The sequence below is a fragment of the Colias eurytheme genome, chromosome 14 (genome assembly GCF_061535395.1).
Source record: "Colias eurytheme isolate Ceu_HAF_F1 chromosome 14, ilColEury1 Martin Lab GWU primary, whole genome shotgun sequence".
NCBI lineage: Eukaryota > Metazoa > Arthropoda > Insecta > Lepidoptera > Pieridae > Colias > Colias eurytheme.
Window position 1 is genome coordinate 9,699,785 of NC_142993.1, and position 26,923 is coordinate 9,726,707.

The 26,923-nt window shown below is 31.6% G+C and overlaps 4 protein-coding genes and 1 long non-coding RNA gene across 5 annotated transcripts in view; 1 reads left to right on the forward strand and 4 right to left on the reverse strand.

Moving 5' to 3' along the window:
* LOC149903047 (uncharacterized) overlaps positions 1–26,923 on the reverse strand; it is a 176,385-nt gene that overhangs the window by 68,937 nt on the left and 80,525 nt on the right. The window lies entirely within an intron of this gene.
* Positions 59–2,847, reverse strand: LOC149903054 (prefoldin subunit 3-like). Its single transcript, XM_090109354.1, has 4 exons — positions 2,717–2,847; positions 2,231–2,473; positions 1,697–1,851; positions 59–739 (listed from the first exon to the last, which is right to left on the reverse strand). The coding sequence occupies exons 1-4, from the start codon at positions 2,783–2,785 to the stop codon at positions 652–654; spliced, it is 555 nt and encodes a 184-aa protein (XP_089965480.1). The 5' UTR covers positions 2,786–2,847; the 3' UTR covers positions 59–651.
* Ggamma1 (guanine nucleotide-binding protein subunit gamma-1) lies at positions 3,099–3,786 on the forward strand. The gene is made up of 2 exons (XM_090109437.1): positions 3,099–3,202; positions 3,277–3,786. The coding sequence occupies exon 2, from the start codon at positions 3,366–3,368 to the stop codon at positions 3,576–3,578; it is 213 nt and encodes a 70-aa protein (XP_089965563.1). The 5' UTR covers positions 3,099–3,202; positions 3,277–3,365; the 3' UTR covers positions 3,579–3,786.
* Positions 4,011–7,131, reverse strand: LOC149903056 (DNA fragmentation factor subunit alpha-like). The gene is made up of 3 exons (XM_090109544.1): positions 7,084–7,131; positions 6,272–6,876; positions 4,011–5,737 (listed from the first exon to the last, which is right to left on the reverse strand). The coding sequence occupies exons 2-3, from the start codon at positions 6,748–6,750 to the stop codon at positions 5,623–5,625; spliced, it is 594 nt and encodes a 197-aa protein (XP_089965670.1). The 5' UTR covers positions 6,751–6,876; positions 7,084–7,131; the 3' UTR covers positions 4,011–5,622.
* Positions 23,121–26,923, reverse strand: part of LOC149903057 (D-beta-hydroxybutyrate dehydrogenase, mitochondrial) — a 48,921-nt gene continuing 45,118 nt past the window's right edge. Inside the window, exon 8 of the mRNA XM_090109178.1 lies at positions 23,121–25,744. Coding sequence (XP_089965304.1) covers positions 25,586–25,744 — 159 coding nt within the window. The 3' untranslated portion in view covers positions 23,121–25,585. The remainder of the gene's footprint in view (positions 25,745–26,923) is intronic.

The following is a 26,923-nucleotide window of genomic DNA, read 5'->3' on the forward strand; positions in this document are numbered from 1 at the left end:
CATTTATTGCCTAGAAAGGCTAAATTGATTGCTAAAAAAGTAGTTTTTATTTTCTTAATATATATTATTGCTATATTTCCAGTACTTGAGAATACATAAGTATAAAGCAGTGAAGTTTATTGTTTCATTATATTAATACAATATAGCCTTTCATGCATTTACAATTTAACATAATATATATATATTTATATATATATATATGTGCCTCAATTTCGGAACAAAGACAAAATATAAGTATGACATCATCAATACAAGCTTGAAGCCCACAAGAGCCAACTTTATAAAACATTAAAAATGCAATATATTTAATCATTTAACTTGTGACACAGGCTTTTAAAATAGATATCATTTTATGAACATTTAATAAGTTAATAATACAAATTTAGAAACTTAAGACAATTAATTTGAAAACATTTGCAAAGATATTGAAGCTATGTATTGGCAGTCCAGTATGTATAGACACTTACGGCCTTACTAATAAAATGTTAAACAATGGATAAATTTCAACCATTTTCTACCATAGCTGTGTCCTGCTCTTGCTCACATGAAACGTCAATCATAAAATCAAGACAGGTTATTGCAATAACTAATCCATTGAATAGCGAATGGGTAATATTTTATTAGTAAGACCGTTATTGTTTATCTGGTTTATTAGCTGGATGCTTTTGCAGCTTGCCGTCTTTTCACATCCCAGTTGTAAACTCTAGCCATGTTCACTTCTGTTGTAGTCCATTGGTCTCTGTGAAGATATCACATACATTTAAAATAATGAAAATAAACAAAATAGAAAAAAATGCTGCACTCCGGGAGTGCCGGCAGAAGTGAACACTTGATTATTAACGTTGAGCATGTTTGATATCCATCCGTCTTAGGGTGCACTCACACACATCAGTCACCGTCACGGCACGTCACCGGACAGGATTAAAAAAAAATATGTATCAATAGTTCTAGTATGACTCTGTTCCCACACGACAGTCGCCGGCACGAAATCTATCAGTGACGTCCCCGGTCAGGCACGTCAAATAATCTTTCCATACATGTATCATACTTTTATCCCCACTCACCCGGTGCCGTCACGTCTCAGTTCAGTCAGCGTCGTGCTACCGTCAATTGCTACATGTTCTCTAGCGTGACACACGTCTAATCACTCACTAACCTGATGTATGTGTTCAATGATTTAGTCAAACCGGCGACGTGACTGACGGACAACGTGACGGTGACTGGTGTTTGTGGATACGTACACAAACCGTCACCGATCAGTCATCGGTGACTTGACGGTGACTGATGTGTGTGAGTGCACCCTTATGCTTTTTCGATCAGATCATGTGTCCTGATGCGAGTTTAAGATTTTATACCCATTACAGAAAAAGTGCTCAACGCCGCTAAAGAAGTTTTCACTTCAAAAAAGAACTTGGAAATTCATACAAAGTATGAGTTTTTAAAAAGCTTTCATAACTTAAGGATGTATCTGGCATAGAAATTGTATATTATCTATAATATCGTAAACTGTGGCTCAGATTTTAACATGGACTAAAAAATTAAGAGAAATATATGGAAAATTTAGGGAATATAGGATGAAACTACAGTCAAAAGTTACAGCATAGGTACTTTGTAAATGTGCAGGTATGTTACAATTAATGCATTACGTTATATATATTTTACTTTTAGCATTTTGAGTTTGTAGGAGAGTAAATACCTCAAAAAGTCCAAATCATGCTCAACACATTCAAGATTTTTCTTAGCAGTGGCCATATTTGTTGTGAGTAGGTTTTCTGCATCTTCTAATGTATACTCCAACATGACATTAGCACCAAGCCACAAACATACATTTTCTGTGGGTGGTATATCAGCCTGAAATATTCAATGTTTCATTAGATTCAATATAAATAATTGAGAAATATCAAGCAATCCTGTTTGAAACAAATATCCATACTAATATAATAAATGCGAAAGTAACTCTGTCTGTCTGTTACTCAATCACGCCTAAACTACTGAACCAATTTGCATGAAATTTGGTATGGAGATATTTTGATACCCGAGAAAGGACAAAGGCTATCTTTTATTGCAAAATATGTACCACGGGCGAAGCCGGACCTCTAGTTGGAAATATGTTTATTTAATCTTGATTAGTACCTACCAAACTTTGGCCAGTTACTACTAAGTATCAAAATGTTCAGAAAAACTGTAAAAAGACATAGGTAATATAATAGCACCAATGCCACATCCTTACCTTAACAAAAACTTGATCACTGAGTAAAAACTGTGTTTCGACGTTCTCTTTTTGGGCTCTCAGTTTCTCAATCATTTCGAGCGATCTACCTAAATCGGGGATTTGCTGTCGGAGCCGCCTCCTTTTAGCGCTTAATGTGTATTCCATAAATTTATACTTTCCATGTTGTTCATCCAGTTTTCTAAGGACTTTTTCAACACCTTCAGAATTTTCCGGTAAATTCATAAACTCGTCTACATTGTCCTGAAAATTTTAAATTTAATGATATGTATATACAAATTAAATAACTAAATTTATATCATGTAAGGATATACTCTTTTGAAAAACACTAGTTTTACTCAGATATTCTGAGTACATAACTAAATAAAGGGATTATTTATAGCAGATGTTTAATGGCATTTGGAACCTAACCTAACTTTGTCGTTTTGGGCTAATAATTATTTTGAGCTAAGATCATTGTTTTAATTTTTACTTGAAAAATCTTACCACGAATATTGCTTCTGGTATTCCTGAAAAAGACTTCTTTTCTGAATTTTCAGTACCGTCTCCTTCCATTTTTATGCCTTTTGAATTTTTTTCTCCTAACACCAAAAAGTATAGAATTATGACATTCGGCTTTGAATTGAATCTCTGATCTGCTGACTGCTCCAACTCTCTGATCCAAATCTGCTCCACAGACAGACAGAAATTAATAAAATATGTGATAATGATGTCTTCAATACAGATTTTTGTACGTCCTATCGAAAAAAAATTGAAGAATAACAAATTCAATTCTCAGGACGTAAATATTGTTTAATTATTTCATGATTTTTCGAAGTGTATATTCGTGGTTATAACTTTACTCTATGGTTCGAACTTCAAACGTCATTTTGATTTTTGACATTTATTAACTGCTTGCTGTACGATTTATCCAGAAAAATAATTTTGAGGAATTTACCTACAAGAGACCTCGAAATCCTCCCACAAAACACTGTAAGCTTTTTTGTATACTATTGTGTGTGTGATAACACCGGAATAATATATTAACATAAACCATTTACTTACAGATCCAAGGCTGTAGTTAAAGACTACGCCCTTTTGTACAACTGCGTTGTTTATTTTTGCTATCAACATAGGCCTCTCGGATACTGCCGTCATGGATATGATGGTGTCGACTTTGCAACAGCAACGTGCTGTTACAGATCAGCTGCGGCGGGAGGCAGCAATCAAACGCATCCCAGTATCCGCTGCTGTATCGGACATTGTTCGATTCATAAGTGAACACGAACAGGAAGATTGTCTTTTAGTTGGCTTTACCAGTCAGAAAGTCAACCCCTTCCGTGAAAAAAGTTCTTGCACTGTATTGTAAATTGTGTCACTAATCAATGGTAATGTGTGTTTGCTAAATTTGGTGTTCCTTACAAACTTTGTTTTATTTATTTTTCGATAATTTATTACGACAGGAATTGAACAGAATCTGTTAATTTCAAATATATTTTAACTACCTATCACATTATTAATGTTTCATAAATATAATAAATGATCTGTAATATTCAATAAATGATTTAATCAATGTATGAATTTGTTTCAATGGGTGCTCCAGTTAGATAGGTACTTTATCAAATTAACATTTTATGCACAATGGAGTCATTTTCTTAGGAATGCATACCTTACAGAGGTTATATTTAGAAATAAATTAGAATTTTAGTGTCTAATATTTTATTTGTGCACAAAAAAAATATTCCAAAATAAATTACAATATAAATATTTTTAAAATTAAGGTAAGTAAACAATAAAATGAAAAAGAAATGAAAAATAACTTATAGGATTGATTTTTAATTTGTTTCTCAACTCTACAATTTTACTACAATGATACAGTTTTTATACACAAACATTTCTGTAAAGGCTTGAGCATTTTGCATTCTAATCTATGTCTTATCTAAAATGTAATGAAAATTATTATATGGGGGGTAAATCTACACATGGATGCTTACTGCCAAAATTAGAACTAATATTTAATAAAATAGTAGACAATCCTTATATATAACTATTGAGTAGTGTTTTCCGGAATGCATATAATTTTCCGTGATATAAAGTAGGTATAATATTCTTAGCCCACACTTAAAACACCTACTGACGTTTTGTGCATTATAAATATTAATGGACATAGAAAAATTTACACGACAGATTTGATAATAATTGTGGATACAATAGATTTTTTCATAAATGTGCTTTTAATAGATGGTATACATAATACAAGCAGCAAAAGCTTTCTTTGCCTGATCTAACTACCTATTTATAAACAAATAATTTATTCTTTGGACAATGCAAGCAACAGTAAAGTAAGATCTATCCTCCAATGATACAATTCCTTTTATACATTATTGAGCTATGCAAAGGTAAATATTTGATACGGCAGTGGATTTAAACATAGGTAAAACTTATGTAATATTTGTAAATTGTTTGAGCAAATTTGGAATTCAATGAATAAACCTTATTCTAGGGGTAAAACTATATAAAAAATGAAATTTACCAACTATCAGTCTTTAAAATTGATGTTGATTATCAACCTTGTCGCAATTTTACTCTCAAAAGTTTACAAAAAGAGTGAAATAATGAAATTTAAACATGCCTATTGACTAGCATCTATTGTCAGATTTTAACTTTAATATTTATATCTAGTTTTATAATTTTATCTTTAAATGTAATGACAATGTTATGAAATCAAAGAAAAACATCCAATTTAAAACAAAATATACAAAACTGCCGCAATATTTATATTTACTTTTAGAAACAATTTACTAGAACATTTAATAGTTCATATAGAAAATGTTCAACTTATAACTGTTTATTTACATGACAAGTTTAATCCATACTGTTATTTCAATGCTGAAAAACGTTCATCTAGTGTTCTTCGAAACTAAAGTATCTAGGCCCCTTCAAACAAGGTATACATCCAATACAGAGACATTTACGAATTATACAAAGGTGTAAAATGGAATTTTATATCTACCTATCAAATAACATTTAGAATGTTACCATACATTTGATTACAGCTCTTGTTCATAAGATTAGCTTCTTACACTAATACTACATACTCGCCCTTACAGCTAGCACAAAGAATGCAAATCCTGATAAGTATATATTAATTAAAATTAATTTGTATAATGTATAATCTTAACTAAAAAAAATACTGGTAAATAATGTTATGTAAATATAGCATTTAAAACAAGGCCTCCTTTATTTGGTGTTACTATTTAGGTTACAGCTATGGAGATGGAGTATGTTATTTTTTTTAATAAGTACTTTCGTAAATAATAATGGCAAGTTCTTTGTAAACTTTTGAGATACACCATCCCATAAAATAAATAATTAAGGGTTATGCTAAGGGTATACAATACATATGCCAAAGTTTAAACTCGCTCCTGGTTTGGCGGAGAGACGTCGTCTGTTCCATTTGCTACACTCTGATGGTACAGCTTTAGTAATTCCATGGCATCTTGAGCTTGACGCTTCTCTAGGAGTATCCTGGAATTTGTTACACACAATATTTAAATTATGAATGCTTTTCAACTAGTGAAAGTTATTATTTTAGAGATATAAAGACATTGCTTTGTGTTATTGACATGTTGTTTTGAGGCTGATAAAAAATATTGTTATTATTGTTACAATCCAAAGCATCCACTTATGAAAAGTAAATTCATATTACACTTACATTTACTCATGATTAATTAAAATAATTCCAAGAAATAATTTTATACCATACTAGCTAACCGGGCGAACTCCATTTCGCCACCAGAGACACCTTTTCTTTGCTATAAACCTCACGGAGCCCGAGACCTCTCCAATGAATGCAAAACCGTGGAAATCAGTTCGTGCATTCTGGAGTTATAGCATCAGGAAGGAAAACCCGACTTATTTTTATATAGTAGATTGTCTTAAGCAATTTTTTTAATTTAATTTATACATTGAAAGAGCCTTAAAATTAAAAATTATTGAAAATATAAGAAAAGTTTCCTAAAGGGAATGGCAGTGTTATCAAGTTTAATAATGTTTGTTTACCTGCCAGAAGCTTCCTTGATGTGTTCTAGAATTATTCTGTTGTCCCTGTCTGTAACGATATCAGCAAGGCTGTCGGGATCCATGTCTGACAATAGTTCCAGGTCCTGACCACCTAGCAAAGAAATATGACATAAATTGTGTTGGAGCCGACCAACAAGATTCGCAACTTGACTCTTATCACCTAAAGTCACGTCGTCCGTTTGATCCAGTGAAACTTGGCATTTCGGCATATTTGGTGCCCATTTTTCGGTGCCATGTAAAATCATTAAGGATGTGTCTGGATCGAGCGTTGAAAAATATTCCTCATCATCCACTTCTGTACCGTCACACTCAAGCACCACTGTTAAATTCTCTGTCGGCAATCCTAGTTTTTCTGGCACTTTTGTTAACAAATCTTCTAATGACGAAGCCACAATTCCTTTCTTCTTCTCACGATTCACATCACATATCTTGTACGGTTTGTTTATACCGTTTTCCATTATGTTATTACACTCTTAACGCCCAGGATAAAAAACGACCACTCTTTTGTTTAACAAAGTGTATTTACTCCGATGTACATTCTTATTTTAACCACAACACTGTTCTCTTTACGGCTTGAAAATGAACTGAAAGAAATTATTGGGTAGATTCAAGATTGACAGTTTTTATGTTTGACGTAATTGAAATAATTGCCAGAATTTGTTAATTTTAAAACACACACAAAATTTTAAAAATAAGAAATTAATGATCACTATTAAAATATGGTTCATGCAGTATTAGATTTTATATTAAGGCATTATTATAATAAATAAAAGATTACAAAAATATAGTACGTGATATTGAAACGTTCGTGATGCAGATCAAACGACTGTCTCGACTAACTGCGAGTCGCTGAATGTTACTTTACGTACATATAATGATACCATAGGTCATGCTAGGACGTTAACAAGGTCTAGCGTTACAAACGGAGGTTAAACAAAACAGGAGGCAAATTTTAATTATTTTAATTGAGCATCGAGCATTTTTATGTAAATGTTATCTTTATAATTTTGTCTGTTTATGATTTTATTAATTTTTACAAAGAAGGGTAGAAATAAGTAGTTAAGTAATTAAGATAAAAATCGCAATTCCCATAAGGCCTGATATTTTTTTGAAGGTAAGGTACCTAGTTCAGGTACCATGAATGTAAAAAACATAGAAAAAGTGCCAAAAATTATAATATTTAAACAGTGACCATAATATTATAATTATAAATATATTGTTCAATGTTGAATCTGTGTTTATACTGTAAACCAAAAGGGAATAAAATAAAAAAAACAATAATCATTTCTGAACGAGTTATCTTTTAAATTGCCGTTCAATTTCGGTTTTCCCATTAATATTGATTGTAATTTTCTTCGCTTGTATGGCAGTTTATTGATGAAGATGGAAAGATCAGTGAAGGGCAGGTAATGCCGGGGGTCACATTCGGTCAAAGCGTGGCGCGACGGGTGGGGATCAATAAGACACCCGCCTCCCTTCTTGTCTCCCTAATGTTCTTCCAGAATGCATTTTGCAGCGCTTACCTCCACCTGCTCTCTAGTCAAGCCATTATTTAGCGTTCTCACTTGCCTATTATTTATTATAATGCAACAAGCTGTTTTACGTTAGCGGTCACAGCTATAATATAAACGGCCATTTTGCGCAGTCATCCGCTGGATAATGTTTATCAAAATTTCATTTTCCCCGGCAAGGAAAGTTAATTGAAAAGAATTTGCGAGGGCGGGAAACTTGGAGACGTTGCTTAAATTCATTTAGTATGATAAAGTGATAAGTTATAATACCATTTGGGATATATTAAAGATCAAATTTAAGACTCTTTTGTCATTATAAGTTTTTTTTTTTTAATTTTGAGACTTCTATTGGATCTATCCACTTTTATAACAGAAGTTCGTAAGAGCTGATAATGTTTTGTGTTGCCCTAATGGTATTGGAAGTACAATATGTGAGTGTGAACTGTGACTCTACCCCTACGCTATAAAGACATCCTCGATATTAAATAAAAAAATACAGAGGAGAGCAGCGTTTATCAACCTTTATTGGGAAATATCATTAGCTAAGTGAACCAGCCTTACAGTTAACACAACACAATAAAATTCTATATATATACTAAGCTGACAAATTTCGTGTTTTATAAAGATGTTGCTTGCATAAGCATGTAACTGTTTGCATCAAGCGTATTCGTGCTGAAAACGAAATCCAGCGTGTTGTTATCTGCTTGATTTGAGCAAAATTTCGCGTTAGAGAAATTTTTTACAATAAAAAGAGTATGAAATGATATTTTTATAAATTAAAACTCTGGTTCTCAAAGAGTTAAATACTATGTTTGGCAAGATTACGATATTGTTCAACTGGAGATCCAATCAAGCAAGAACTATTTTTAGGTCAACTGGTAGTAACGAAGGAAATTTTATTTATCCAATTTCTAGCTTGTATGTTCATGCATTAAACATGTTACTTCTACACTTAGTCCACAGGTAAAATAAATATTTTTTCTTACAAGCTATTAAAATATGCAAAACCGTGATGCTGCCTTTTCATGCGTGCCGCATGTGCATACACTATTGAAAGAGATCGTTTTTAAAATGTATAAACGTGTTAGTTTAAAAATAATTTTAGGATTATAAGTGTTACAGCGAGTACAGCTGTTAAGGTGGGTAGAACGAAACTGTTGCTCTCATTCTAAAATAAAATTACGTAGCAGCTTCGTAGCACATTCGTAGCACCTTGCGTGCCCGCATCGTAGCTTTCTCTTTCTTCGCCTACGTTCCACTTTATGAGTCTACAAATAAAACTTATTACGACTACGAATTTTTCTTTATTCATGTTCAATGACACAAAAGTAAATAAATAAAAAATAAAAATCTTTATTTTGCTTTAAACATGGTATTCAATGGTGATACAATTATATTAATAAAGCACAAACATGTTCAGCCAATTATACAAGCATGCAAAAATAAAATAATGAAATAATTACCATAAAGGAGTTAATGGTGCGTTCGGGTTGAACTTTCCATGAACTCCTTTATGGTATAGAAGTTTTTTTCATTGAGCCAATTAAGAAGATTTTTTCTAAATTTATAATCATTAGACGTCTTTAGGTTATTTGGCAGATGATTGAATATTTTAACGGCCATCCCCACGCAACTTTCCCTGTATTTGACGATACGAGGGTTCTCTTGTAAAATTAATTTATTCGGATCCCTTCGTGATCTCGAGTTTAGTTGGGAGGATGTTTTAAACAAACTACTATTTCTAAAAACAAACATACACAATTCAAAAATATATAAACAAGGTAGGGGTAACAAACCAAGCTTTTTAAATAAGGGTCGACATGATTCAGTGGGTGCTATTCCACAGATGGCTCTCATACATCGTTTTTGCGCAATGAATGCTCTATCCCTAGCAGTACTGTTACCCCATATTACCAATCCATAGCGAAGGTGTGATTCTACGTAGGCACGGTATGCTGTCACGGCAGTCTCTAAATTTGTGGTAACTTTAACCCGTCTAAGCGCGTAGACGAATCTATTAATTTTATTACATACATCACCTACGTGAGCCTTCCAGTCCAAATTATCATCTATTGTAATACCTAAATATTTAATATTTTGTAATGCGTCAATTTTGTTTATGTCTAAAGCAATGTTAAATTTTTTATTAGAAGATTTATTAAATTGTATGAATTTTGATTTTTTAAGGTTAATAAATAAATTTTTATTTTCAAGCCATCGTATCATTTTGTCAATTGTAGAATTTATGTCAATTTCATGATCTTTAATAGTGCAATTAATTTTATTAGATGTCACGACAATTGAGATGTCATCTGCAAATAGTATACATCTATGTTTTATAATATTAAAAATGTCATTAATGTATAACAAAAATAAAATTGGTCCCAAGACGCTTCCTTGTGGTAAATGAAATACTTTGCCAAATAAAATAGACGTACCGTGTATTTTGGGATATCGCACCCGTTACGTATTCAAGTTCAGCTTTAAATAATTTATTCCCATCTCACCCGCAGAGAACCTTTCATGAATTATTAAAGTAAATAAAATACCAAATGGAAATTGCTATGTTTATTGATTTCCGATCGTCTACTTGAAGGTGTGAGGATTGAGGAATCCAATTTAGCTTTCCGGTCGCCTTCACCCATCAAATATTGGACTTCCTCGAGTTAATGATCTCTGTGATATAATTAATTAATTTTTTCTTTCTTTTAGAAGCTTATTTCATGCCAGCGTAACTATGGATACAGAGACAGAAGATTTTAATAATCCGATGCTTCGATGGTTGATATTTCGTTTTAATTAAGTTTTGTATCGAGATTTCATCTCACTCAAATTATTTAGTATTTTTCATATTTTGAGATGTGCTACCAAACTGCAACTGGGTTTATTCTGGACAAAAGATAACGGCAAATTTGGAACATGAAATACAAATTGTGCATGCCAATTAAACTAGCCGAATGTTTTACAGAGCGAAATGAAAACGTGTAATATATAATGCAAATACAATGTGGTATAGTTTAAACGTAAACAACAAATATAATATGAGCGTAAATAGGTGTAAGTTAAAAAGAAATTGCTGAATGTTTTTATCATAAACTAGCGGTCCGCCCCGGCTTCGCCCGTAGTACATATTTACGTTTTCTCTACATAAGAACCATCCTCGTACTTCAAGGAATATAATAAAAAAAGAATTATTGAAATCGGTTCAGCCGTTCTCGAGTTATGCGCTTACCAACACATTTTGCGATTCATTTTTATATTATAGAAGATAGATATAAAAATGATGACTCAATAAATTTTGATAAAAATACAACTATTTTAAATTCAAATAGAAAAACGATCCATGAAAGCATACGCCTATTTCCCCGCTCTCCATAGAAGAGTCTCGAACGATCGTTTGTTAATAAACAGTAAATTGAAATGACATATTTATAGCACTGATTGCCTACACGTGCTGTAATAAAGAACATGCCTGAATAGCTTACCGATATCTATACGAATAGAGATAGGTTACATAAAGGAGGGTATTCATATATGATTCGAATAGGGAATAAATACTACCTACCTACATGCTACCTAGTTACAAATTTTTGTTCCATCATGTGATTTTTTTATATTCATTTTTAGTATGTGTGACATTTTGTGATATAGGCAAGTGTAAAAGAAAAAGTTAAGGTTCTCTTATAAGTTTAGACACATTACATAACAGCGATGTTTTGGAAAATAATGTTATTTTCTATTTCAGTAGTATACGAAAGATAAACATCTCAAATATCGTATAAACATTGATAAATACTTGGCTTGAACAAGCGAGAATTAATGTAGGTCACTAAAATTAATTAATTAAGTACTAAAACTTCATAAAGAAAATATTTTCAAATTATATCTCAGTAAAATAAATTTGGTAGCGTAGCGTTGAATATTATTATAGCATCCAATATATTATTCCGATTGCCAGTTATTAGAGTTTTTCAGGTAACATTTATTTTTAAATATACCCTCAACAACGTTATAAAGTATTGTTTAGAGTTTAAAATCTGTTCGTGACGTTTGTTTGAAAAGCCTGCTTATTGTGGAGATCACAGATAGTTTAAAATATTTTTTAAATATATTCATTTTGTTATAAAAACTACTTAGGTGGTTTTGCAGTATTGGTCGATATACATTCAATGTTAAAAACTGAAATAAAACTTGCTAATAGTAAGTACATAGTACATTTAAATTAAAAATAACTAATAAAAAGAAGCATAACTAAAATCAATGGTGAGTACTCGTTATATATATATAAAATACTAGCGTTCCGCCCCGGCTTCGCCCGTGGTACATATTTACGTTTTCTCTACATAAAAACCATCCTCGTACTTCAAGGAATATAATAAAAAAAGAATTATCGAAATCGGTTCAGCCGTTCTCGAGTTATGCGCTTACCAACACATTTTGCGATTCATTTTTATATATAAGACTAGCGGTCCGCCCCGGCTTCGCCCGTGGTACATATTTACGTTTTCTCTACATAAAAACCATCATCGTAATTCAAGGAATATAATAAAAAAAGAATTATCGAAATCGGTTCAGCCGTTCTCGAGTTATGCGCTTACCAACACATTTTGCGATTCATTTTTATATATAAGATTAATCACTACATAGTATAAAACAAAGTCGCTTTGTCTGTCCCTATGTCCCTATGTATGCTTAAATCTTTAAAACTACGCAACGGATTTTGATGTGCTTTTTTTAATAGATAGAGTGATTCAAGAGGAAGGTTTTAGTATATAATTTATTATGTTTTAGACAAAACGGGCGAAGCCGCGGGTGGAAAGCTGAAAATGATGCTAAAACTTAACGCCGCGTTATACATACGCGTCTACATATTTAATTGATTATTTTATTTGTATAATGAAAAAAAATAATAATAAAAAAAATCAAAGCCCCACAATACAAAAGTCAAGCACATTCAAGGACAGTTTTCTCTCTTTGCCACTTTGAAACGGACGGGTCGCAAAATTCAATATAATACTAATTAATAAACGTTAAAATATGGTTAAAATATATGAATAAGCATTAAACCCAATTTGCGTTAAAGTAAATATCGCAATACCCACTTGTCTACTCCGTAGAATTTGGTAACAAAAGTTCCAATTAACGAGGCCTTACAGAATACGATATTTCGGTTTATTACAGAACAGTCGGGCTAATTAGCTCTTAATTTTTCTATTCAATTTCTATATTTATGTTCAATATCGAGGTTCGTGTTCAAATGAGGTACGGAATTTTTGTGGATTATATCAACTGTTTTTAATTTAATAAAGCGACGTGTAAAGCATAAGCTTGAGAAGATTATTTTTTATATGAATATTTTATCTTAATATATATAAATCTCGTGTCACAATGTTTGTCCTCAATGGACGCCTAAACAACTTAACCGATTATAATAAAATTCGCACACCATGTGCAGTTCGATCCAACTTGAGGGATAGGATAGTTTAAACATGTAGGTACCACGGGCGAAGCCGGGGCGGACCCGTTGTATATAAGTTTAAAGTATACTTCAAAGAAGAAATGGTTTTATTGTTTATCATTAAGCTCAGCTGTGTTACCAACAAAGGTATGCAATGGAGCAGAAATTCACTAAGGGCTTAAGTCTTCATAAAGTCTTCTGTTCATAAATGGAGGTAATAATCATGCTCAAAACAATGATTCTTCCTTTTAATCACACTGCTCTATTTTCACATTTTATCCCATCTTTATAATATAATCAAAGTGAAAGCTTGCAACGATGGATGTATGTATGATTGTTACTCTTTCACAGGATCACAGGATATCCACTGATCGGTTTTGGACTTAGGTTTTGGATGATACCTAGCAGTGATGTAGCTTATGAGCCGGAATAACACATAGCTAGAAATACTTGCTTTTGCTCTTGGGTGAAATCGTGCGGCACAGCCAGTAGGTATAATATAAATGGGGACTTAATTACCTCAAGAACATTAAATAGGCTGTGATCTAAAAATAAAAGATATTTCAAAAACAAGCTTCTCACGAGATAACGATTGCGTCATGATTGAATTAAACTACATATAACTAAGCCGTGTTCAAACGGTGACCTCGACCTGAAAACATAGGCAAAGGTCGCGCAGCAGCGGTGTCAATTCGCCAGGGGGCTACAATGTCACTTGTTTCATGTTTGTGCTAATATCATCTAGCTAGCTACATTTCCAGCGAAGTGTTTTCTATGATACTCGCGAGAATATGATACTTAGCATGCTATTATGCAGCAGGCAAATGCAATGAGCCAGGAATGTTTTTACTTTAAACATTTTTACGCGGTGGCTGAGTGTTTAAGTGATGTCACATGTTCTAGCTTAGAGTTTTATAAATAGTTTATTTAGATTGATTTATGAAGCCCCCTTTTTTGTCTTGTAAAATATAACGATGAATGTTTCAAAATTGCAACCTGTAAAGTAGCATTTTACTAATTTAGCTTTTGTAAGTAGTCGTTTGCACTTTTGACTGTAGCGCTTTTATTGTCTAGAGCGATTCGGCTGAACACCGATTTCTAAGATAAACCTGTTTTACAGTCAATTTTAGGATATTGTGTACCTTGATATTGGTAATCTATACTAATATTATAAAGCTGAAGAGTTTGTTTGTTTGTTTGATTGTTTGTTTGTTTGTTTGTTTGTTTGAACGCGCTAATCTCGGGAACTACTGGCCCGATTTAAAAAATTCTTTCGGTGTTAGAAAGTTCATTTATCGAGGAAGGTTATCGATCTATAGGCTATATATCATCACGCTACGACCAACAGGAGCGGAGCCACGGGGGTGAAACCGCGGGGAGCAGCTAGTAAATAATAATTGAGAAAACAACAATCATTGATATGATAAAAGCAATACAGGGATATTTAAGAGCTATTTTTTAGAATTTCAAACATAACAAAGCTTTCAAATTGCCAATACATCATATGCTTTTATTCTAAAACTAGATCGATGACTCCCGCGGGAATTGCATCGGATTCCAATATTTCCCTATAATACGATATTATATAACTGTATAATCTATCCATTATGATTCTAGCTTATCGAGTTAATTAGATATATTATATTGTGTATTCGTTCGGGATTTCATAATAAGCTGGATGTTCCGAGTAATTTCAATTAGTTACGCGAAAACATCATGCTTGCTTTATTAAATATTGTCGTACCTACTTAAGAGAAATATTTCACTGTGATATAATTACATAAAATGTGCAATTTTATTTAATACAAAAATATAAGTTGATGTATACTTACGCGAAAAGAGCTTTTAATGTTTATCTCGTCAAATGCAGATACATTTGAATGATATTTAATATAACATTTTTGTTATTACTTAAAATAAATATTTACTTGAAAATTGCTTAATAATTAAATTAAAATAAATCACTAAGAAATAAAAAAAGAAATGCATAAAATTTTTTCGATACTTACCAAAATAACTTACCTCTTCATAACCACTTACTGAAACCAATATTATACGAATCTAAATATTTTCGGCAGATGATATGAAAACAACTAGAGCAATCTAGAGTTAGGCAGATGTTCTGCCGAGCCTGCTATTTTGTCGGCTTCAAAACTTCGCGTAATTGCGTCAACCAATTTGTCCAAGTTTTTCTTATTAGATGAAATATATTGGTGAGCATGAACTGTGATATTAATGAATAAATTGTGTATAATAAGCTTGTTGAAGCGTTTCATAAACAATGTGGTTGTGTAGCATTTTATTCTTTTGTGATTATTATATTTCGATTGATAATAATGAAAACGATATAGTTACATAATACATATAATCAAGATGTGTTTCCCTGCTGGACATAAATTTATTATTATATAGTGTTCGAAGTTATATATATAGTAATGAAGAAGAACAAGAATAATCTAATATCTAATATCACTACATAGTATAAAACAAAGTCGCTTTCCCTGTCCCTATGTCCCTATGTCTCTTTGTACGCTTAAATCTTTGAAACTACGCAACGGATTTTGATGCGGTTTTTTTTAATAGATAGAGTAATTCAAGAGGAAGGTTTATATGTATAATAACATCCATTAAATAGTGGAGAAGTACTGTTATTTTTGAGGTTTATAATGTGATGTCGTAAAAAATTACATTTTTTCCGCTTACATTGCAAACGCAGGCTGAACCCTACGAGTTTTATCAAAATAATGTACTAAGTATTGTACACATTGAAAAGGTCTACAGAAAAGTCCGCGATGGTATATGCCTATCTCTTATGGATAACCCACAATAACTTTTTTTTGTCATTTACTTTTTACGACAAATAATGGTTAATTTTCGAAGCGATTTTAACCAATACAGCATTAATCCTTAACGAATTAAATACCTTGAATACATTGTTCATTTAATATAGATCTATATGGCCCTTTACACTGTATGATTTAAGTGAATATTTTCGAAGTTATTACAGATTTAAAAATTGCGGGGCGTAGCGTTTGCGGCGGTACCGGCCGGCCGCCATTGCACCCGTGCGAAGCCGGGGCGGGTCGCTAGTATATTATAAAGGCGAAAGTTTGTAAGGATGTATGGATGTATGGATGTTTGTTACTCTTTCACGTAAAAACTACTGAACCGATTACAATGAAATTTAGCACACATATAGAGGGTAACTTGGATTAACACATAGGATAGTTTTTATCCCGGAAATCCCACGGGAACGGGAACTATGCGGGTTTTCCTTTGCAAACGCGGGCGAAGCCGCGGGCGGAAATCTAGTAATGTAATAATTGAGACACATTGAAATAAATCATTCAAAATCCATTTACAGAATTAAAAGTAGCTAAGTAATAGAAAAGATATCTATAGTATAATGTAGAGATAAACTCCCTTTTCTCTGTCTGCATCTCGTAAACAATGATAGGTAATTACAAAGTTGTTCGTCATTCATCGCCATCTTCAAGTTAACAATTGATCCATCCCTATTGTTCTCACGTTCAATAAAAATATCTATTCATAGACACACAATACGGAATATTTCATTCGATTTTCACGTTTTAGAGGTCGTCTTTTATTTAAAAAATGACAATATATAAAACTTACCAGCGCTCCACCTCGCTTGGCTGCACTTTCAAAGGCAAAATATGTTGAAAAACCTTTGAAAAATATAACCAATAGCGATTTACTTGACTGTTATTTTATGTTTTATAGCATGCATATTCAATATTATAACTTATACTTATATATGAATTAAATTTGCAATTGTAGACAATTAATTTTAGCATATGCAGAGCAGCTTACCTACAACCTCACAATAGATCTTTGTCATGTGGTGCGTATATCTTCCAACGTCGTAGATTCCAATTCAATTTCAATTTCCAAATTATATATCATATTTCGTACGATGAAATGTTTGTGAGACATGCTTAATATTATGTTAAATGTGGCTACAATTACATGTTTCAGTATTTTTTTAGATAATATAGAAGATTTATAGAAAAAATATTTATCATTAATGGAGACGGTTGAAATCTTCGTTGAAGAAGTCGCTTTGGTAAGTCCTTTATATATTGACTTATGTAAGTAGATCGTAAAATAAACTGTGTGGTCGGCGTAATGGCTTTTGCCTTTTGGCTAGGGTCTTATAGAATGTAAGGTCTCTGCACAAAATGGTTTACCTACAGAACGAATATGTAGGTATGTTATTTAAGTTGCAGAGAAAGCAGTATTTAGGTACACCTTCCATTTGTTAATTAATGATCGAATATTTTAGTATGCATATTGGTTACTGAGCTGTGTAGATTGTAGATTTTCTTATGTATTGTCTGTATTTATAAATCATTAATTATGTTCAATTAAGTATTTTCCATATATTACATTCATATACGTGTCATACATATAAATTGTTAAAAATACAATTTAAATATTGTTAAATACACATATAGTTCTGTGGTTAAATATGCAAAAATAGTTGAATCAAACATCCCAGTAAAAGAAAGTAAATTCCGGAACGTGATGGATAACAACGTTAAGAAAGGATAACTCAATTTCCCTTTTGATAAAAATTGACCTTTAGACTTTTAATGCTTTAGTCTCCGAATTCTGAAGGTTACCTTTTATATTTAAAGTACAGTCACTGATAAAAGTCAAGTTAATTCATTTTAAAAATATTTCCTTAAACTAATTTATCAAAGCTTATAGAAATGCGCTATGAAAGGGCAAATTACAGAGTTGTCTTTGTGTGAATTTGATATCGAAATCGACGTTATTAAGTAGGTAGGTACTTGTTTATCATAATAATATTAAAATAAAGTTCAAGACAAAAGCATCCCAATGGGACGGTGTTGGATTCTGTAAACGGGTTAAAGTTTCGCAGGGAAATTCAAAATAATTTATAAGTAAACAACCCTTTCAATAAACCATAATTTCTCAAGCATAAATAAATATAACACGGTCCATGAAAAAAGATACAGAGATATTATAACTCATAGAGATGTTAGATTCATTTACATTCTAACATAGAGTTACATTATAAAATTAAACTAAATGATGTTTTAACTATTTTAAAAGTGTTTTTCTTTTCCGTTTATTCTTAACTTATATTGTTATATTCTCGCTTCACTCCATACATTTTATAAAGCAGATAAGGCACATAATCGTCCTCCCTAAGCCTGGTATGAGCATGCATAAATTGCACGTATCATCACGATAACTATAGCATTCTCGTATGGTGTATCCAAACGAGGCATAAAATAAAACTCGTAAAATATATCTCTTAGCTAACACCTTACTTATCGCTTTTGCATAAAATTTATTTATCTGTTATTGGGTTTATAACCTTTTTATTGGCTCTCAAATGCAACATACGCATTCAAAGATAATATTATTTCTTGGGGGCCGAGACAAATGTCAGAGACGCCATGGAATAGAAACGGCTATCGCTAATTCTAATTATTGACCTTAGCTCATGACATTTTTTGTAATGGTTCGGTCACACTACCAACGACCACGACCAATTGAATCCACGAAACGATACTTAGTACCTACAATTATTGTCCCATCAATCACACGCGGGGCACCTTTTTTCGTAACTATAATATATAATTCTGCTAGAATAGAATGGAATACGACAAGATGGGATTCTGAGATCAGGATAAACATCAAATCAGCGGATTCCTTGACGCCTTGATCTTACAATCCTTTACAACATTATTCTTTCTTTACATACAAATCTACGAACTATAGACCCGGAGATGTAGTTGAAAATAATAAATCTGTTTACTATTGATTATCTCGTCATGGTATTATTGGTATCACAACTATGATTCTACAAAATATTTTGAAGTGACACTTCTTTAGGCGCGTTGAGAGTAAAATTTCAAGGTCGCCTCATGGAGTAAGGCGACGTTTTGATATATCTTTTAATATTGCCACAGAAGTTTCACTTCTGACACGTGTGCTCAGCACACACGCTCTTTTTTTCATTAGTAAATTTTACGTTGTATGCAGCTTTGTGAGTTCGCCTGCAATGCAATTAGCATTTGTAAGTAAACGTTTCACCTCAATTTGCGAAGCACGTCTTCCATAAATAACAGTAACAATTTGTCGCCTTAATTAAATTGAGATAAAAGCCGAGAATAAGTATTCATGCTAGCATCTAGAGAACTTTCTAGATTGCCGCCCCGTTGTGACGACACCCAGCTCCTAGTCTTCATTATAAGGTACATGTACATAGTATAGCTAATAAAAGCTTTTTTTATTCAAGGGAATAACTATTTATATCAGTACAAACCACAATAGGTACATATTAAGGAGATTGTATGGAGTATTATTAATATATTGTACCTACATAGATATTATGTATAGACTGAATTCGAATTACATATTCAATTAAAACATAGTTTTACTATTGATCTATGAGAAAAAAAAATTAACAATCCCCTAGTGCGTTTACGTAACATTTTAAATCATTTTTCGAAATTGGAATTCATTTTATACGATCTCTGAAAGCTTTAATTGGCTGAGGCAATTAAGAGATTTTTCAGATAGCCTACGTAATGGTTTGGTGTTCCGGCGCTTAAATAAAGTTAATTTTTTAAAATCATACAATAATTTGCGAGTGAAATTTATATTACGTAACCTAACTATGCCCCACGGTTTCACCTGCACTGCTCCGCTCCTGTTGGACTTAGGGTGATAGCCTATAACCTTCCTCGATAAATGGGCTATATAACACCGAAAGAAAATAATATTTAAAATCGGGCCAGTACTTCCTGTTATTATCGCGTTCAAACAAACAAACTCTTCAGCTTTATAATATTAGTACAGATGTGCGGGTTAATGAATAAAGTAACATTAAGTGAAAACTTGTGTTTTAATTAGCGTGTTAGAATTATAGAGATGAAAATTTTCTTCATTTGTTGGAAATACAGTAGCAAGAGATAAAATTATTTCCCTACATTATTGTAATAATTAAATCGTTTAGAAACATAATAATACCTACATGTGCATTGCAGGAACTATTCAATGTGCGTAATGCTGTATTCTTTAATACAGATTGCATAACGTTGAAAGTTGTTTGCATTTAAGCGAAAAAGAATGTTCTTTTTAATACAAATGAGAAAATAAAAGTAATTCATTCTCGTATGTACATTTTACATTGCATCTGATCTACATTGTAATGCATGCAAATTGTGTCTTACATTCATAATGAAATAAAAAAATAATAATTTGTGAACTACCTACTAGGTAGATATTTTAAGGCCATTTCTAATCATTTAATGTTTATTAATTCAAATAGCTCTTCAAAGGACGCGTGTAAAATAGTTAGTAGATAATAAACTTTGTACAGCCTATTTATCTGCGACTAAATCAATATATTCATAACCTTTATACAAATTATAAAACCTAAACGCAGATTGCGAAAATCGATATAGCTGTTAGTGATATAATATAATATTAGTTTAATAATTGCCTAAACTAGAAATGGGTCAACGAGTAGGCGGTGGAACTAAGTCGACACTACACTTTAGAAGCTTCTAAGCCTTGTTTGTGACACTAAAGTTGTATCCGCTAATGTATTACAAAACTGGTTGTTTGTTGTTTTATTACAAGACTACGAACTAGATAACAAAGTTTAAGCAAGGTAAAGTTTACGAGGGGAATAAACGTTCACAAGAAATTACCGGACGGTAAACAAAAGGGAAGGAATATAGGTAAGATGCAGTATAAAAAAAAATGTTGCACCATAATATTATATTCTATGTGGATTATGTAAATATACTTGTAATATGCGCGCAAAAATGTTTAGATTGATATAGGTATGTATTTCTTTAGCTTTTTCATGAAAAACCGAAAGCTCATACGAACAGAATATTGTTAGACGATAATATATTTTATTTATTTATTTAATCATTTATTGTACCACACCATTTAATATTACAATGTACATTATAATATATATCTGTTTAGATGCGAAGTACAAAAGGTGACCTTATCGCTTAAAAGCGATTTCTTCCAGGCCAGACGGTATTTTCTACATTTTATCAAGGTCAAAATTAGTGACTGCAATTAATTCTGTATCGTGTAGGCATAATATGAAAAAATTGCCTGATTAGACAATAATACAATTAATTAGACAATAATACAATAATATAATTAATACGGTGAAACTGTGGAACTATTTGCCACCTGCGGTGTTCCCGAACAACTACGACATTGGGGCCTACTTCAAGAAAAGAGCTTATTTGTCCATAAAAGGTCGGCAAAGCACCTGCAACAGTAGAAGTGTTACAGGTGTTTATGGGCGGTGGTGACCACTTATCATCAGGTGGCCCATCTGCTCGTTTGCTTGCTCTGACATAAAAAAAATAGCATTTTTAACATCATATTTTCACTAGCTACGTGTAAAATTTTCATTTTTCATTATCGTAGTCAGCAATTACTAAATATCTATATTTCAATATTCGAATAAATTCACAAAGTACTCTCTCCTTAAAATATAGATCTAGATAACCAAACTTCACTAATGCCCAGGAGATAGCATCAAGACCCTGGCATCACTTTGCGGTTATTTATGTTGACATCTCAAGAATGCACCGTTAAATGTAAGATGAGCCCTAGATATTTTATTCCATTCCAACCCTACAGTCGCGTTCCCAACGGCCACTTTATTTATGCAGTTACTAAATTTTCGACGGTGAACATTTCCAAACATTTCAACCAAGAATTTCAAGAGATAATATTAATATACTTTTAATATTAAAATGTCTTAGGAAAATTTATATATTTTTTACTTTATCGAATACAACATCAATCACGAACCCAACTCAATCTAAAACGTGATCGAAATTATTCTAGTATTTTTGGAAAATGTTCGTACCACAACTAAAGAGTTACTGGAACATAATCGACTAGCATGATACATCATTATTTTGTCCATTAATTCGTGCTTTTAAAAATATCAATCTTAATCTCAGGGCGCCTTTATTCCTATCGCTAAAGAAAACATTGTCTTTTGTTGTATTAATTTGTTTTTGTAAGGTCTTTATGCTTTAGGGCTGGCTTCTAATCTACGTGAAATAGGGCTGAGATGGAGTTTGTAATCATAACTTAATTTTCAAAAGGCGCTATATACAGATTAAACTGCAATCAGTTGGTGTAGTATTTGCTATTAAAACAAGCAATGTAATATAGAAAAGCACTGACTTCATATTCTAAGCTAGAAATTTCATATAATAATAATTAGCGCTTGAAATTAGTTCTTTGATGTTGCATTATAATATAAGTGGTGTTTTATGCATATTAAATCGAATAGTTGTAATTAATAATGTATTAACAATTTAAAATATATGATGGTTCAACGTAAGTATTAATTATAAATTATAAACATGATGTTATTTTGTATCTCTTATTATATCCATTTAAATATTGAAAATTAGATGAACTGGATGTTGCTCTGTATTTCAAATATTTTTTAGTTCCCTCCCATTAATATACAAAATTTTGTATTCTCAAAATATTGTATAGGTAAGCTGTTTTTTTATTTTCAGCATCATCAATATAGTAAATCACCAAAAATAATTTCCAATTGCAAGTTAAAAACATAGGTACCAATATAAATAAAACACAGTATATCACAGTTTTATAACGTTTATTAAAAAATAATACAAGATTATTTCACACAAATTTCTATTATTAATGCGGGTTGGTGTCGGATACAAGTTTAAATGCATTTTTTAAATGTAGCGATCTGCAAGTAGGTCATCCTATAACTTAGGTGAAAGGCTGCATTTTTTAAATTACTTTCTTACTTGGTATTACGTCTTATATTGCAAAGCTTACAATACATAGATGTCCATGACCAAAGAGGATATAATATATTAGTGTTAGAAGTTTTTCCATCTTACGGCTGTTTGCTTTTAATAAATATTGAATAAATTTACTTTCGCTTCGGGATGGATCCCGAATTCAAAACACATTAAGCGAACTGAATATTTATAAGTTTATTTTGAACCTTAGATGAGATTTCATTTATCATAAATACGTACACTTTATTATTTATTACAAGGGTCATGGATGCGCTAAAACACAGTTACGATCTACATCTACTTACAATAAATTATCAACTATAAAATAGAACAAACGTTAAACTTTTCTAGTTTCTAAGTTGACTAGATTTTACAATATTATCTATTATTTATATAGAAAAAACTAAGCTTAATAAAAAATTATTAAATTCCGTTCCAATACTTTTTACAGAAAATCCGAATAGTCTTTCTTATGATGTCATATTTCAGTAACTTTGTTTCGTAAGCCCTACGAAGTTTAAGAATGTTTTAAAACCAAATGGCTCGGAAATTTTTAAGTATTTCAAAGATATTTTTGTATTTCTTTATCATATTGGTACGGAATATAAATAATTACTAATGAAAGGCTCATAAAAGAGACGCTTTAAATAACTCTTCTATCAATCTTTCCAATTTATATTTGGATTTATTGGCTGGTTTCTATATTGAATAAAAAATTTTCGTAAAATAAATGAAAGTGTATACAATTATATGGAAATATTTTGTTAGTTTCAATGAACAATGTGTTAGCAAAACTTCATTTCAAATTCAGTACAGTAACCAACCATATAAGTAAATACATATCAACCTAAAAACATAAATAAATACATACACACCATATTTTCTGGCTGGCAAAAATTCTAGGTTACATAACGTATCGTTAGCACTAAAATTTTTAATGTACTATTTCGCCAGTCACTATGAAAGAAGAAAAAATTACGTTCATTAATTTAACGGGACCGTAGAACCAAGTGCGATTGGCAGCCATCAAGTAGGTATCCAATATTAAAAATGGTGATATATCTTTCTAAAACAGTAATAGTCTATCAGATATAATATGTACCTTAAAATATACAAGTATGTGTTAGTATATGGTAAAATTATAATCATAAAAAAGAAGGGAGCATAATATATTTTTACATACATGAAAAAATATTGTTGAAGTAATAAATAGTATATGAATATAATCTAATCGTTCTCGTGATAATATACACTTTAAACAAATACAAATCGATACAGATACTTAAGTAAAAAGGGTGATAAATAATATAAACTGGACGCTTTGAGGTCGATAAAAACCGTTAAATGAAAATTTACGGTACTGTGATGATAGCCTGTTAGGGTATCGTTTAAGTGCTTTTAAATTTCGCTCGAAAATTAACGAATGTTGTCATATACGATGTATTTTTATTAACATGTACAAGTAGCTTTAAAGAAGTATAATAAAATAAATACAAATTAATGCCCAATTAAGTATTTGTGTTACTATTTTGAATGTATCGTAGTTTGAATAACAATTGATGTATTCCAAACGATTCGCGGTTCGTTAATTAAATAATTAAATCAAACAAAACCGCATCAACGACCAATTAACCGGCTTGTACATACGAAATTAAATTATCCGCAAAATAACTCTGTTTCGTGTACATAATGCATACGTAGTACGGAGTTTGGCCGCAGTGGTGTGCCCTCATTTGCTACAAGAACAATTTAATTGCCTGAATTAATAGGTAACACTAATTCAGTCCGCCCAACTGCTAGTTATCTGGCTAGGCAAATTATACTAATGTCTGATAATAATGAGTTCTTTTTAACAGTTATAGCAAAACTATATAGAAAAATAAATTTGCTTTAGAACTAGAATGTTTATTTCAATGTATCTATTTATGTTCATGAAAGACTATTTAGAAGTTAATGCGAGAATTTTCTAATGCAGCAGCATTGAAGAATTTAATAAATATATTACGATGCCGTGACCACTTAAGACTCGTATAAATATGGCTTATTATGTTATTTATTTTCATTGCAACGTTGGATACAGAAACGTGCTCTATACAAAACTCTATATAAGAATTATTGGCCACATTTTTTTCACATATTTCGAACGCTTCTGTAGCGAGTGGTTGCCTTCGGCTACATGTGTGTGGTCTATGCAAAATATAATATGAAAATTGTGAAAAAAGTGTCAAGTGGCTGTCGCTGGCCACCAGGGTATGTGGTCGGTGGCCCGTTTGCGCCAACCCTTAGTGTTCATTTTTTTTACAATTTACATATCAATTTCATTTTATTTCTGACAATTACAAATTTCTATAAATACAATCGATAATCAAAATCTACCTTCGAGTATCTTTAAGTTTTACAAGTTGTTTCAATTTATGACGTCATTTTTATTTTTCACGAATACAAAAAATCTTGTAATAAAAAACAAATTCGTTTTATTTATTTAATCAGCATACAATCCTTCATACAGCGATCGTGGCATGTGTTCAGCGAGGATGGACTTGAGTTTTTCTCTCGGAGAGACCGGCGTGTAGCGCGACAGAGGGAACGTGCGGGTCACTCCGTCACTTAGCGCGCGAGTTACTGCTGTTAGGTCGGCGTCCTGTGGGATAAATAAGATAATATTAAAGTAACCTAGCTACTAATATGTATTATAAAATTGATGAGTTTGTTTGTTTGAACGCGCTAATCTCGGGAACTACTGGTCCGATTTTTAAAATTATTTCGGTGTTAGATAGCCCAGGTCGAGGAAGGCTATAGGTTATAATGTAACATCACGCTAAGACCAACAGGAGCGGAGCACTGCGGGTAAATCCGCGGAGCACAGCTAGAGCATATTATAAATTATAAGAAAGTCTCTTCGTTTTATTTAATAATTATTGTTATATATATTATAAATATTAATAATTATTATTATATAATATATAATTTAATGTGCTAATTTAATGAACTACTGCTTCGATTTAAAAAATTAGATGCAGGAGTCTGGCGTGAGACAGGGAACGTGCGTTTCACCTCGTCTTAACAAAGATGATAATGGTTCTTAATAAAAAAAAAAAATTGTTATGTGTAAAATGTATTTATATGATTGCCCCAAATAAATCAGTGGTACCACTGATTTATCTATGGCAATATAGCAACTTAAACGAAAGACTTTTAGAAATAAATGTTAAATAACAAAATCAGAAAACTTTCTAGTCACATCTATAATAATTATAATGTAATGTAACATGGAAAACTGCCTTCACAGACTTTTACAGGTAAATATTATAAAGGTATTTTATTCTTAATTGGGAATATATATAGAAAACCTAATATGTGCTTTCATTTATAAATGGAAGTAGTGCAGAGGGAGTCTTAACTCTTAACTAGCATTGAGCAAATTTAACAAAAGCATTATCATAGAGTTATGAAGTTTGCATTTAGTATTATGGCTGTTGTTCAGTAAATATTTATCAATGAAACTATGCACTGCAAATTTGCGTCTACATTTTATAAAGAATATAAAAAAAAAACATTCCTCTCGGTACGTTAGTAGGTACTATTTAGTATTCTGTGCTCTAGATATATTAAATAGTAAATATTCAATATTATGCTTAAACTACACGTTGATTATTTAATATTATAATGTTTTATTTAAACAAAATAAAGCTTAACCAAAAGCTAAACCATCCTTATAAAAAACAACGTACCATTCTAAATTAATTACAGCTTTACTGTAAGTGTCATGTGTCACTAACATAGAGTTTATTTGTGTGTGTTAAATGTTCATACTAACAAA

Bases quoted from the DNA above. Each gene is read 5' to 3' on its own strand.
- LOC149903056 (XM_090109544.1), bottom strand. From the start codon at position 6,750: ATGGAAAACGGTATAAACAAACCGTACAAGATATGTGATGTGAATCGT. The intron at 5,738-6,271 runs GTAAACAAACAT...AACAAATTCCAG, and splicing joins ATCAAGGAAGCTTCTGGCAG to GATACTCCTAGAGAAGCGTC.
- Ggamma1 (XM_090109437.1), top strand. From the start codon at position 3,366: ATGGATATGATGGTGTCGACTTTGCAACAGCAACGTGCTGTTACAGAT.
- LOC149903054 (XM_090109354.1), bottom strand. From the start codon at position 2,785: ATGGAAGGAGACGGTACTGAAAATTCAGAAAAGAAGTCTTTTTCAGGA. The intron at 2,474-2,716 runs GTAAGATTTTTC...TAAAATTTTCAG, and splicing joins TACCAGAAGCAATATTCGTG to GACAATGTAGACGAGTTTAT. The intron at 740-1,696 runs GTATTTACTCTC...ATATCTTCACAG, and splicing joins CATGATTTGGACTTTTTGAG to AGACCAATGGACTACAACAG.